At 42.0% G+C, this 14,345-nt stretch overlaps 1 protein-coding gene across 1 annotated transcript in view; it reads left to right on the top strand.

The window, feature by feature from the left end:
* Nucleotides 1–4: 4 nt before the first annotated feature.
* Nucleotides 5–14,345, top strand: part of Adam23 (ADAM metallopeptidase domain 23) — a gene marked incomplete at its 5' end in the record, with an annotated part of 203,716 nt that continues 189,375 nt past the window's right edge. The window contains 2 exons of the mRNA XM_004626726.2: nucleotides 5–98; nucleotides 1,229–1,446. Of these exons, the coding sequence (XP_004626783.1) occupies nucleotides 5–98; nucleotides 1,229–1,446 (312 nt within the window). The remainder of the gene's footprint in view (nucleotides 99–1,228; nucleotides 1,447–14,345) is intronic.

Genomic DNA, 14,345 nt, shown 5'->3' with positions numbered 1-14,345 from the left:
CCGCGCGCCGCGCTGCCGCCTGCTCCTCGTCCTGCTGCTGCTGCCTCCGCTCGCCGCCTCGCCCGGGCCCCGCGCCTGGGGGGCTGCTGCGCCCAGCGGTGGGTATGGCCCGTGTCCTTGCGTCGCCTTCCCCATGGGCCCTGTGGTGGCAAGCGAAGGACACAGGGTCCGTGCGCCCCTGGACGCTTCCCCGGCTTGGCCTTCTGTGTCTCCCTGCCCGCCTCCCCACCCTTCGCATCCAGACCCTCGGTCCATTATAGTTCACTTCAGGAAGTCTATTTCTGTGTCATTCACTAAAAACCCATCCTAACGACTGTGGGTCCCCTTGGGAGGGATTAAGCGGGTTCTTCAGCGATCTTTGTGCAACTTGAGGGGGAGCCAGTGCCTGGGAAACGCAGGTTAGGACTAAGTTGCTCCTGGTGTGGCAAAGCCCTAATAGGACTATGTAGGGAGGATGGGATGCTAGTGCTGATTATGGGTGGTTTCCTCAGATTTTCTACTGAGTTATTCATTGCGGTTGGGATTAAGGTGAGCGAGGCATACTTCAGGGACCAAAGCATGAAAGTCCACGACCTTTAGTTGTAATTTCTCAAAATGCTTATTATAATGAACAATTAAAACAATATAATGGTCAATACATTGACGATTGGAAACCAGTGAGAGCAGAAAGTTGACCTTGGTAGGGAAGATAAGAAATTGGAAAGCTGCCAGCCTTCCTATCCTTCTTTGGCAAAGAATTTTTTGCTCATTTCAAAGTTAAAAGAAAAGAGAATTGTCCATTTTGTGAAATGAATCAGTTAACCTTGTGTGTACAGGCGTTCAGTCGTGAGTTATCTTAGGAGTGTTCTCAGCCCTCACATGGAATACTACTAAGCAGAGGACAGTTGGACTTGCGTAGACCCAGAAGGGCAAGAATTGAGGGTCAGGACCCTTGAGCATGCTTATTAATGGCGCGTCCCTAAGTCCATTTACCTCCTCTCCCCCATTGCTTAGACTTGAGAAAATGTGTACATGGTTGCGATGTGTGGTTGTATAAGCCTATATGGCCTATCAGCCTATCCCAGGCCATTTCATCTTGCCACAACTTGTTTTTCTGCCCCTGCACTTGAAACTTGCTTATAAATGGAAAACTTTCTTTATGCGATTAATGGGAAAATGCACTTCAGTACTTATGTATTATGGGGTATATATGTGTATGTGTGTTTGTTTGTGCTTCCTGATCCTCTAGCTCCGCATTGGAATGAAACTGCAGAAAAAAATTTGGGAGTCCTGGCAGATGAAAACAGTACATTGCAACAGAATAGCAGCAGAAATACCAGTTACGGCAATGCAATGCAGAAAGAAATTACAACGCCTTCAAGACTTATATATTACATCAACCAAGACTCCGAAAGCCCTTATCATGTTCTTGACACAAAGGCAAGGCACCAGCAAAAGCATAATAAGGTAGGCAGGAGCCGAGTATGTGAAAGTACCTACCAGGAAGAGTTATTTTTGATTTGATTTTCTGCCAGAATCTGATTTCACAGATTTTACTGCAGCATTTTATTAAGAAAGCAATTAATATTGTGTCAGGAGAAACTGGAGAGAATTAACTTGGGATCTACTGGGATAGGGTTGCCATTGGTCTTCCTTTTCTGACTCAACTAGAGCTTGAATTTTTGGATGCCCTTCTAAACTTGACAGCTGAGAGACAGCCCATGTGTCTCTCAAGTGCATTGAGCTCTGAACAACAGAGAAAATGTGTTTGTGGTTTGGGCTTAGTTCTGTGAGCCTTCATGTAAGTGTGCAGGCTAAGCCTCCCCTCCCCCACCATACAAAAACTTTGAGTCTGCACACAGGCTTGCTGGGAGGGGCTGTTGGGCTGCAATATTTCCAGCAACCTTTCCATTTAGAACTTGAGTGTTTATTCTTTCTTTCTTGAATTGATCAGTAGGAAAAAATGGTTGCCATTGTGTTTTTAGGAGGTAAACAATTTGAAATTCTAAAAGATCACAAAGAATAGAAAAAAGTTGATTATGTACTACGAAGATCAGTTATAGCTGACATGATCTTTTGAGACTCAGCCTGCATTGATGGTGAGCAGTTGTTTCACTTTCAGATGGATTCAGACCATGGTGCTGATTTTTAAAAAGATATTCAATGGGGGTCCAGGGAGATGGCTCAGTAGGATAAGTGCTTGCCTGGCAAGTGCAAGGGCCTGAGTTCAATCACCAGTTCAAAAAAAAAAAAAAAAAATTCAATGTAAGACAAAGGTGTTTAATAGCCAAAAACTTTAGGAACCTTTTTGCGTGCTTCTTTTTATTTCTTTGAATTAATAATATTTTGGACCCCAAGCAGATTTGCATAATAAATTTTCAGCACCTGTTTTTATTAGGCACAGAACATAGAGCCAGTGTCTTAAATATTTCATTTTGAGCTGTATCTGCTCAACTAAGGAGAGCACATCTAGAATTTAAGGAAACCACCTATGGGTTACATCATTTTCTCTAGTTTTCTGAAATGTAGGTTTATTGTAAGAGTATTTATCAAACATTTTGCAAAGGCTTTTGGGGTGCCCTTCACAAGGTTGCAAGGCAGTTGATACAAAATTCGAGATGACCAAGACAAGTTTCTGAGCAAATACTTCCTTCCTATTGAATTTGGTAGCAAGTTAACTTTATTTTACATTTTTGTAAAGTGGCTGCTGCCTCCCTTTGCTGAGATAATGAGTCTCTGTTCCCTGCCAGACCTCTTCTCCAGAAGTATCTCTGTAATTTAGTCGGTTGACTAATGCATCATGTCTACTCATTTGTCTTATTGATAGGAAGAGTGGGTGTTATCTGCAGGAAGAGACATCTAAGGACATCTTGGTGAAAGGCATTGAGAAGCATTTTTATAGACTCTAGTATCTTTGCATTGGGTACTAGAGGAAGATAAAAAAAAAACCTGTCTCAAAGCCTTATTTATTTATTTATTTATTTATTTTTGGCATTGGGAATTGAACCCAGAATGTGTCGAGCTACATCTCGAGCTCTTTTTAAATTTACCTTGGAACATGGTCTCACTCAATTGCCCAGAATGAACTTGAACTTGTGATCTTTCTTGCCTTAACCTCCAAAGTAACTAGAATTACAAGTGTGTACACCAGTGTCCATTCCAAGCTTTTAAAGCCCATGGTAAAGAGATCTTCCTATCAACTTTCTTATGGTAGAGATTTCAGTGGAACTTCTTCCTACTTCAGGTGTTGTAGCTGTCTGTGACTAATGCTTGTCTCTAGTCCAAGTTTAAATGACTGTTTTGTTTGTGGCATATGATTTGACTGCACTGTACGAGATTTTTTATGGTAAAAAGATTTAAACTTTACTTGCCACGTATGTAGAGCAATAGATTTCTTACCATGGAGCACTTAGTTACTGTTGGGATGCTTTAATCTCACTCCCAGCCTACTCTTATGGTTGGATGTCTTTTCTGCTTTTGAAAAGAATGTTTATACAGAAATTATATTTGGGGAAATTTTTGTTTTCTTATGTGCTTCATTTGCTGAATATTTATTGTGCATTTCTCATGTACAAAGCTGTATGCTGAGGGTTTGCAGGTTAGAATGTAAGGGTGGTAAGAATGAAAAGGATAGCTGGATGTGGTGGCATACACCTGTAATCCCAGCACTTGGGAGGCGGAGGCACGAGGGTTGCCATTAGTTCAAGGCTAGCCTGGATTATATAGTGAGTCCAGGGCAGCCTGAATTACCTAGTGAGATCTCGTCTAAAAAAAAATGAGAAAGACATCATCTGCCATCCAAGAGACACATAGATGACATAAGCAAGATTTAGAAACATGTTCTCATATAGGTATTCAGTGTCATTCTTATTTGCCACCTGCTGTTAAATGTCCCTTTGTGTTCTGGGATTGCTCTTTTACTTTTGTTTATAAGCATCTCTTGAGCTAGTTGACAAGAAACATTTCATATACTTTCTGTTATAGCTTAGGATGACTTGCTTAATAACGGTGAGGAGGGAGACCCCTTCCAGTCTTTGAAGATGTTTTATGGAGAAAGCAAGTGTAAAATTTCATCATTTTTGCTTTTATAAAATGGAGTTTTGATTTTTATATCTGTGTCCTATGGGTCTTTTTTCCTCCTGATGCCATTGCCCTGAAGCAGATTTTAATGAATGCCTTAGAAATGCTGAATCACTGTGCTTCTCTCCTGGATCCCTAGATTGGGGGGTAGAGGTGGAGAACCAAGTTCCCAAATGTAGGTTGCAAGGCCAAGCTCCACCTTTGGTCTGAAGGGCTTTCATAAATACTTAGTGTTGAGGAGGCTGCTTACTTAGCAGCTGGGAGAGTTAATGTGCTTATTAACTCTTTCACACTGGGAAAGTTTAAAGGCAGACTGTGCCAGACACCTCTGTACAAACCAGTGTTTCTGAAATATCTCCGTTTTGTCCAAGAATGTGTAGAAATCTTTTACATCTCCAATTAGGGTGATGTGTAACTGGTCGTCCAAACTATTTTTTTTTTTTTTTTTTTTTGAGATAGGGTCTTGGTATATAGTGTATGCTGGCCTTAAACTCACTTAACTCAGGCTGGCCTTGAACTGATGGTGATCCTCCTGCCTCAGCCTTCCAAGTGCTGGGATTACAGACATGCACCACCATGTCCAGCCAAACTATGCCATTTTTGAGAGAAATGGATATACTTAGTAATTATGCTGGGATAATAGGCATAAGCCAATAGAATCCAGAGCAGACAAGGAATTTATAGACACCTCAGATATAAATGGTTATATTTTTAAATCTTTAATGCTTACCAAAAATTTAGAGTTCTTTCTAGAAAGTGCTTTTTCTTGATGATTTCTTATAATTTCTTTTAACTACCTAAGAAGTTAATTTACTATCTTATAGCAGTAGTTGGGCCTGAAATAGAAAATTTTAATTTTGTCTTGTATAATATTATGGAATATCTGTTGGATCTATACCTGTTTCACACAGCTTTTAACACTCATCTCTGGAGTGACAAATGTCTGTCTTTTGTATGACAGTGTAATAATTGGTGGCTGTGGTATTTGGGTAGCTTCGGGGCATGACCTGGCTACCAGGAAGAATAAAACATGCTTGAAGGGTGGGGATGTCTACCCTCCCCCGCCCACGCACTGCTGAGGATTAAGGTGTCCACTAATGGCCATGGGTGTAACCATTCATAGCTGTAAGGGAAACTTCTCATATAAACCCTGAAGGCTGGCTTCTAGGGGCTTTTGGGTATTTTGTTACCCAAAGGTTCCTGGAGTGTGGTCATCCAGACAGGGCCTGGGGAAGCTGAGTACTCCCCCCCCCCAGCTGGCCTCATTGTCTCTCTCCCATCGGGCTGCCTTTCTGTCCTTTGTAATCTTGTTTATTTATTGTTTGATTGATTATCTTTCTGAGACAGGGTCTTGCTATGCTGTTCAGGTTGGCTTTGAGTTTACTTTGTAGCCCAGGCTGGTCTCAAACTCACAGCGATCCTCCTGCCTCAGCCTCTCATGTGCTTCGCGTATAGGTGTGCACCACCACACCTGGCTCTGTGATTTTGTTTATAATAAATCAGCAAATTGAATTGAGCCTGAGGAAGGGGTCAGGGGACCCATGGTTTTAGACTCTGAGAAGTGCTGGCCCCCACTGGGAGCTTGTGGTTGGCATCTGAAATGGGCATTGAAGTCTTAAGGGGCAGACCCCTTGTCCTGTGTGATCTGATGCTATTTCCAGATTTTAGTGTCAGAACTGACCTAAATGAGCAGATGCTGGCTTGGGTCTGATGGGGAATCTGTGAGTCACTTGGTGTGTGATGAGAAAGACCCTCTACATCTAGTGTCAAAAAATGTGAAGATGGAGAAGTGAAAAATGTACCATTTTACCTCTTTGTTATTGCGATTTACCTTTTCCCTTATAGAGACTTTCAGGTGCCTAAGTGGAATAGTGTGAATATGAAATATAAGCATTTTGTTAGCCATCCATGCAATATATGAACAAACTATACCTTTAAAAATCAGGATGAACACTTATATCATTTATTCGTTCTGGGATGATCCTATCGGGTCAGATCCTAGGAAAGTTTAAGTACCTTTCCCTGAAAATTTCCTTTGGTCAAACATTAGTGGGCTTTTATCCTTTGCCTTAGGATTTTCTTTGTCTTCTGACTTGGAAATGCAAGAAGAATCTTGCTGTCTAAGGCGTAGAACAGGGTCTGGAGGACCGTGACCCAGACTTTGGACAGGTGTGAATGGAATCTTTCAAACGAAATTACTTCCTGTTACGTGGACTGACTTTAGGTAAAGAAGCCTTCTCTCCTCCCACCATTCCAGACTGAAGTGTGAAAAGAAACAGAAGTTTAATGAATTTCATTTTTAGATATTTACGTTTTTGGCGCTGGGGATTGAACCTAGGGAGTTGTCCATGTGGCAGAACACGTGATCTGCTGCTGAGCTGTGCCACAGACCTGAGTGAAATTGGAACCTGGTGATGCCTTGTGCTCTACTTTAGTATAAGACTGGTATTTTGTGAAGCCAGCTGCTCCACTTTTCTTTGCAGGGGACAACAGAAAGAGGAGTGTGGCACAAGTGATCCCCAGTCTTTCTCCTATGAAATGTCCTTACACCATTTAACAATTTGGGAGCATATATTTTTATGACCCTTATGGTAAGAATCAATATTAAGAAGTCAATATAGGGGCCAGCGAGATAGCTCAGTGGACTAAAGCATCTGCTTAGGCAAGCTTAGGCAAACACAGGGGCCATGGTTCGATCCCCCGCACCACATGCTGTACAAGCCCAGACCCCAGGGCTGGTTGAGCTGGTCCAGGTATAGTGGTGCACGCCTGTAATCCCAGCACTGGGGTGGCTGAAAGCAGGAGGATCACCATGAGTCTGAGCTACATAGTGAGACCCTGCAACAACCAAATACATTTAAAAAGAGAGAAAGAAAGCACCACATTTTGGGACACGAGGAAAAATTCTCCATTGGAAGTTTCTTTCATTTCTAAAAAAATTTCTAAAGAAATGTTTGTAAAAGCTTCTGGTTTATATTATGGAGATGGCTCTCCTAACTTACTTATGTGAACTTGATTATTTGACAAGTCAGAATTGTCACAGGACTCTTGATTATTTGTTAACAGCCTTTCCATCACTATAGAATTGTGGTATATAAAATTCAGGATTTTCATGGTCTTACTTCAGTACCTGGCATGTAGTGGGCATTAAATAAATGTTGGTCAAATGAATTGATGAGGGAACACTCAGGGTATAGTGGTTTCTGTAAAATTTTATGTTATATTCAATTCAAAATGTAAAAAGCCTCAAGATTCTACTATGTGTTTCCAGCAGTGTTCTAGGTGGTAGGAGGAGTGTTGTAGACTTGAGTTTTTGGTACTGCATAAGCCAATAACTGGACAGTTATTGTATTGTTTATATTCTTTAGCAAATATATCAGTACACTAGCCTTTCTGTATTTATGATTTTTCATTAAGCAGTTTTAGTTAGTTGGAGTCAACTGTGGGTAAGAAGCCTGATATAGTACAATAAGATATTTGGAGGGGAAGACATTTGCTTTTTTTTTTTTGTATTTTAGGGAAGGGTCCACAGGGTGTTCAGGGTCTCAGTACTAGATCAGACTCGTAGTGATCTGCCTGTTTACAACCTCCCAAGAGCTGGGATTACAGGTGTGTGCCACCAGTCTCAATTGCCATTTCAGCGCACCCTGGGGGCAGGGCCCGCATGGCAGGCCCAGAGATCGAAACCCCAGCCTCTGCACCTGCTTGCAGGCACTTTAATCTGCTGGGCTATTTGGCCAACCCTTTGCATAGTTTTTATTACAATATTGTAATTGTTCTATGTAGTACTCTATGTAGAGTTTCATAATAGCCAAGGCTTGAGGCTGGAGATCCTGGAGTGTGTCTCCTGGGAGTGATCCTGTCACTGCCACCTACCATTAGTGGGCTAAGCAGGAGCTTCATGCTGGCATCTGCCACTGTTACTAGTGCTGCTCAGTGGCAGAGCAGTGTGTGTCTATCTACTCAGATCACTTTGAGTAAATCAGATTCACCTCTGTTGGGTGCTGAGGTTTGGCTGATCCCACGGTTACTGAATACCTCTTTTGAGTCAGGTGGTGCACCAGGCCGTGGGGAGGATGGAATGGGTGACATGTCCTCACTACCCCTGCTCACTGTGTGTGTGTGTGTGGGTGGAACGCAGGCAGCTGGTGGTGTGCTTCCTGTCTGTGCACTTGCTGGTTCTTCGAACAGAAGACTGTGGGTCCCTATAGGGGAGAATAACCTTAACCCCCCCAGGGAGTCAGAGAAAACCTCCTAGAGGAAGAAGTGGGAAGGCCCTAAATAACCCCAGAAAGATAGGTTTTTGGAGGGGGAGGAGGAGGAAGCACAGGGCAGCAGGGCAGGGGCTGTAGGTGTTGGCGGAAACCAGCGTGGGGGAAATCTCAGAAAGTCAGGCAGTTGCTGCTACAAAAAAAATTCCTACTTAATTCTGTAGGAAGCCCAGTAGCTAGCTGAATATGTAGCCATTGAGATGTGTGCTTGTGTACTTAGCGTCTTTACAAAGGGCTAAGAGGAAGCAGCAGGGAGGGCTTGAACCCAGGTCTTTCCTTGCCAGAACCCTTGCTGGAGGCAGGGCTGCAGGAAGGCAGGTGGGAGGTGGTGGAGACAGGAAAGGTTTGGATTCATTTGGTGTGGCATGTTGAGTGCTGGGCGGCTGTGAGATGAATACTTATTGATTGAATGCCACTCATGTGGCTCCCCAGGAATCTCACCTTCCGGCAGGAGGGGACAGACCACAAACACAGTGACAACAGCCACAACGTGAATTTAGACACAGACAAGGTAAGACTGTGTAGGGTGGTGGCAGTGGTGGTGGTGGTGGTATGTATGGCCTTAGTGGCTTTATATGAAGAGACCCCTGCTAGCACACTTCATCTGTCTTGCTGTGCGGCACCCTGTCATGTTGTAGTGCAGCAAGGTCTTGTCCAGGGGCCAGTGCTATGTTCTTCGATTTCCCGGCCTCCAAAACCATGGGCTAAGTAAACTGTACTCTTTATAGGTTGCTCAGTCGGTGGCGGTGTAGCAACAGAAACAGACCTAGGTGCCTTGTGCCTAACACCCACCCTTCTTCACTGCCCTTGCTTGCATGGCCCTCATGGGCGTTGGAGTTTGAGCCCTAGTCTTTGATGCTTTTCTTCCGTCAAGTTCAGACCTTTTTGATCATATCACCTTAGATTAATTCAGCAGTCTGTAGCTGAGCTGTGCCATTGGGTGTCTTGCTTCTGTGTGGTTATCTCAGTACTGATTTTTGCTCTTTGTGCTTGGAGGTCGACTCACAGGAGTCATTCTGTCTTCACTTGTTGTCAGGCTTAGTTGGCAGGTAGGCTGCTGTCCTTCAGAGAAGGGCCCAGGAGCCTTTGCTCAGTGGCGCTGCGCAGGGTTGGTGGCCTCCCCTGGCGTGCAGGCAGATCAACAGAGAGAGTGCTGCTCTTCCTACCCTCTTGATTTTTCACAGCAGTACCTCTGGCTGACCAGCCATCCAGGCGTGAACCTTGGAGCCACTTTCCAGCCTTCCCTCTCCTCCCTTTCCTGCCTAGAAATGATTGCTTCCTAAGTCCTGATTCTGCTTTCTTGAATCCTTCCTCCCTCCTCTCTCTGCATTGTGCTCCTGTCACTCCCTCTTGCCTCATTCTCTGTCAATCCATCCACCCCACTGCTGACAGCTTAATCTTCATGGAACCCTTAGCTCATCACATGACTCCTTTTATCCACACCCAACAAGCATAATTTCAGCTGGGTAAATTTTCCGTGGGGAGGGGAGGGGAGGGGAGGAGGGGATGTAAAATTCTCTAGAGAACTCCGGCTTTTCTTCTCGCTCCCCACTCTTGCTGCTCTCTTCTGGTTTCAGCATTCCTCCAGGCCTCTTTATCCAAAGGCCAGGCTGGGGCAGGAGGCAGTTTGTGGAGGATTCTGTTCACAGCAGGCCACACTCTGGGTCCACTTGGGCAAAACCCTTGTAAGTGCCTAATCTTCCAGAAACGTTTTCTCAGGCACCCACTCTGTCCAATTCCTGTTAAATTTCTGCCTCAGAAGATCCTGCCAGGCCCACCTTTAAGACGAGGAGCATTAATTGCTCCTCAGTATTCTGAATGGAAATATTTTCTTCCTTTCAATATTGTGTGTAATCAAAAGACTTTATTCAAGCACAGCATTCAGTCCTTAATTGATACAGGTGCCCTTTAACTATATGAGACCCAATCATTCATGTAATTCATTCATTCAAAGCCCATTGAGTGTCTGAATTTGGCATTTTTACAGGTGAGTCTGTGTGCTTAGGGTTTATACAAATTCAGTAAAAATTTAATGGAATCTAATGTTAGGAATTTTGCTGGAAAAGTGGAAGGCCCACTTGTATTTTATTAAGAATAATGAGATGTTAAAGACCATCATGTTCATTCATGGAAAATTTGAATAAAATTCTCTATCACTGGGCACCCATTCTGGAGCAGCTATGAATTAGCTCAGTGTTTTGAATGAAGTTTTGTTACGTAGGTGTCTCCTCTGGCTAAAGAGTGGGCAGAGAGAAGCTAATTTCCTCATGTAGAACTTCACAGTTTGATAAATTTGAGCGCTACTTTCAGTTCTACTGTGAAAGATTTTTGTTAACAAGATCTACCTTAACTCTACTTTTCTTTTTTTTAAAAATTTATTTATTCATTTATATTTCTAATTTTAAAAGGAAAAAAAACCCCCAGAATTTCAAAAAAATATGTTTTTCTAAGCCACATATTTAAAGGTAGGACATTCAAGCAGTTTCTCCTTTATGGGTAGACACTAACTATAGAGTTGTTAAGTTCAAGTCAACCAATGAACAGAAGTATCAGTAGAACTCCAGGACAAGTGACTGTACAGCTCCCGACTGCTGATCTAAAATTATAAGGTTGGGGACGCCTCTTGTATCTCTGCATGGCAGTGTCTACCCTGGGGAATTGTCCTGCTTCATTTCTAATTCTAAGCAGAAACAAGGCAATACCTGCTTCCAGGTTACCTCCTTTGCCTTATACTGGGGCTAAAAGATTGTATTTAAAAGTAGTTAATTCTAAACATAGCTAGAGAAATATCACAAAATAGTACTGCGGGAAATATGGAAATTGGGTTTTGAGTATCTTCTAAATTCTAGTGTCTGGTCCAAAGCTTCCTTTCATGTAGTATGGACAGTAAAGAATTTATTGTATCGTATTGTAGTCTGGGCCACTTAATTGGGGCTTTTGTACTATTTTAGCTGTAAATAGGCCTGCTAATACCGTACATATAGTACGTATTGCAAATGGGATCCATTAACCATGTAGATCAATCAATACTTAGAGAAGTCCGCTTTTCTCCTTTTGCTTCCTTGCTCTTTGTTTTTTCAGCTAAGTGAAAGACATTAAATCAACTTGCAATGCAACTCTTGAATACTTTGGCAGTCATAAAGATAATATATAGCCTTGTGTTGAATCCTCAGTTTGTTAAGGCAGTGAAATATATTATGTAATATATTCTCACATGGTCCTCAAGTTGTAACTGTCAAGGTGATTATCATTTCTTTGTTTGGATGAGGATGCTAAGAAGTCAGGTCAGCCACTTAGGCTTTGTGAATTACTGGCATGACCAGCATGAGCAGAACCTTGGCTGTCCAGGCTCTGTTCTCTTCTCACACTTCATTCAGTTGAATAGGAGAGTTTCTGTCCTTTTGGATACCTTTCTTCTTGATGATAAGGACCTATGAGTGTGTGGCACCTGAGCTATGTACATGGGTACGTGCCCACACATGTTCCTTGGCATTCCTCTGTGAACAGCTTGACTTCTTGCCATTTAATTATTTTTTCCCCCAAATGAGTACTCTAGATAAATTTCTGTTTTAAATTGCTGGCATTTATACAGTGTTTGGCTTATCTGCTTACCTTATTTTTTCTTTTCCTCTTTCATGTTCTCTTTCCCATACTCTGCAAGGTTGGTCATGTTTGGGTTTTCTAAAACATATGTCAGTTTTCGAACCATTCTAGAAATAGCTTTTCTATTTTTGGAAAATATTTTCTTATACTCTATATGAATATGCAGTAGGTCTTTGAAATAAGCTGAATTTGGTAAAAACTGTGTAAGCTGTGTGTTTTTTTTTAAACTAAAGAGATGACATAATATCCATTTTGCCAACTTGTGAAGTGCAATGTAACCAGTGTTTACACGCTGAAATGATATTTCAAGTCAGAGGAAATTGGCATTTTAATGATCTGATGTAGCTTTGTATTTGAGGGATAAGCATAGTTTTTTCTTGGCTGTTTGGAATGTCAGGGATAGTTCCTTGGCTTTCCTTCATACTTTTGTTGTTGCATAGTAGAAGATGTAGGCCTGGGAGTTAAAGATTGAGGCTCTGAGACCTCTGTGGTACCAGCTATTTGTGCTGGTAAAATTTAAAATTAAATTTCTAATTTTAAAAGGAAAAAAAACCCCAGAATTTCAAAACAGTATGTTTTTCTAAGCCACATATTTAAAGGTAGGACATTCAAGCAGTTTCTCCTTTATGGGTAGACACTAACTATAGAGTTGTTAAGTTCAAGTCAACCAATGGACAGAAGTATCAGTAGAACTCCAGGTAAGTTGCTTAGTCTCTCCAAACCTTGCCTAAGTCCCAGATTCTTTATAAAAAGACAGTATGAGGAGTGCCAATCCCAGAGGCTATCCTGGCTGAAATGGGATTACTAGTGTAGGATACCCTGCATAGCACCTGGTGTTTGGAAGTACTCAGTAAATGAAACTTACTAATTATGGACCAGAGGCCTAAGGAGTCCAAGTTGTGGCTGCTTTTTTGTGAGTAAATGATTTCTTTTCTAAAAAGAGAAGAAGATGGACTTAGAGGTGATTGTGAGGATCCTTGTGGAGAGGGTGAGTCTCTGGTCTGCCGGTTTTGTGGCTCCAGCTGCACTGGTGGGATTCATGTCAGACAGCAAAGATGTAAGGAGGAACAGCTCTGTGAACAGGGTGTGTGTTGTGCCTTAGAGGCTGGAGTGTCTCCTGGGCCATGCTTATGCAGGGACCTGCTGCTTGTACACTGGGAGAGAACAGGAGTTTCCCCAGATGTTTGCCAATAGCCAGGACACTGGGGGCAGTCTCAGAAAGCAGGTTTGGAAGAACTGTATTTTCTTCTTGGAGCTAGTTGTCATTGTGGGTATGATGTGCAGCCCCAGCTATTTGTACTGAAATAACATGCATTCTGAGGATAACTGCCACAAGAATTATCCTAATTAGACCTCCAAGCACCTCTGTCTCCCTGCCCCAATTCTCAAACCAAACCAAATCCAAGAAATACAGCACACTCATCTGCTACTGATGGGTTTCTGCCTTTGGAGGAAAATGGAACAATGATGAAACCATGACAAAAAGAATGGTGTGTGGCGTTCTGAACTGGAAAGACAGTTCACAGAAGAAAAGTGTCCGACCTACAACTCTGTTGTTGTTTGGACACTGAAATGTAACTGAGCATGCTGTGGCCAGGACTTAAAATCTTGGGCTATGCGCCCTAACCAGAAGCAGTTCATGTCCAGATTCTCCTCCTCTTATATGCTATGGCTAACAGGAGTTGGTGAACTCCTGCTGTTACTGTGCTGATAGCTTTGGGCCTCCCCAGGTGACAGAGTGGGCTTCCTTCTCTGTACACTGATTAGACTGTTTGTTCTATTTGGAACACAGTAGGCCATAACATGATGTCATCTTGTTATCATTTGTCTTTCTGATGGTATGTGAAATAGTTTTCATAAATGTTTCATTAGCATTTTTTCATTTCCAATTAATTAAATCTGTATTTTTCTTTTTATTTGTTCTCTTATTTGGTGGTGTTAACCCTTGTAGGCTTACTTATGCATTTAGCATTATTTAACCAAACAGTGTGTTTATAAACTGTGCTGCTTGTTTATCAGATTTTCAATTTGTCTTTCTAGTTTAGTTTTTCTCAGATGTTCCCTGGGATGTTCTTGCATTCTCACATGTTAAATGTTTATGCATTCATTTGCGTGAGATGCTTGCTTGGGATATAATGTGTAAGAATCTTGGTCCTTTTATAGTGAGCACAATCCCTTTCTTGTTATCAAGACTTACATTCATCTAACATATTTTATATAGTCCTGCATAACTATCATATTGAGAGCTCTTTATTGTTCATCCAGGAGCATACTGCAACTTCTCTTGTCTTTTGAATTATGCTTTGTTGTTTCCTATATGCTACTTCTGGAGGTATTAAAATATTTCAAGTTTGTATAACCAGAAAATCTTACTTTTAGTTTTCAAAGGTATGTTTGCTAAGTATAAAATTC

Source organism: Octodon degus, unplaced genomic scaffold (assembly GCF_000260255.1).
Source record: "Octodon degus isolate 3935 unplaced genomic scaffold, OctDeg1.0 scaffold00016, whole genome shotgun sequence".
NCBI classification, from domain to species: domain Eukaryota; kingdom Metazoa; phylum Chordata; class Mammalia; order Rodentia; family Octodontidae; genus Octodon; species Octodon degus.
This window is presented reverse-complemented; position numbering and strand designations above follow the sequence as displayed.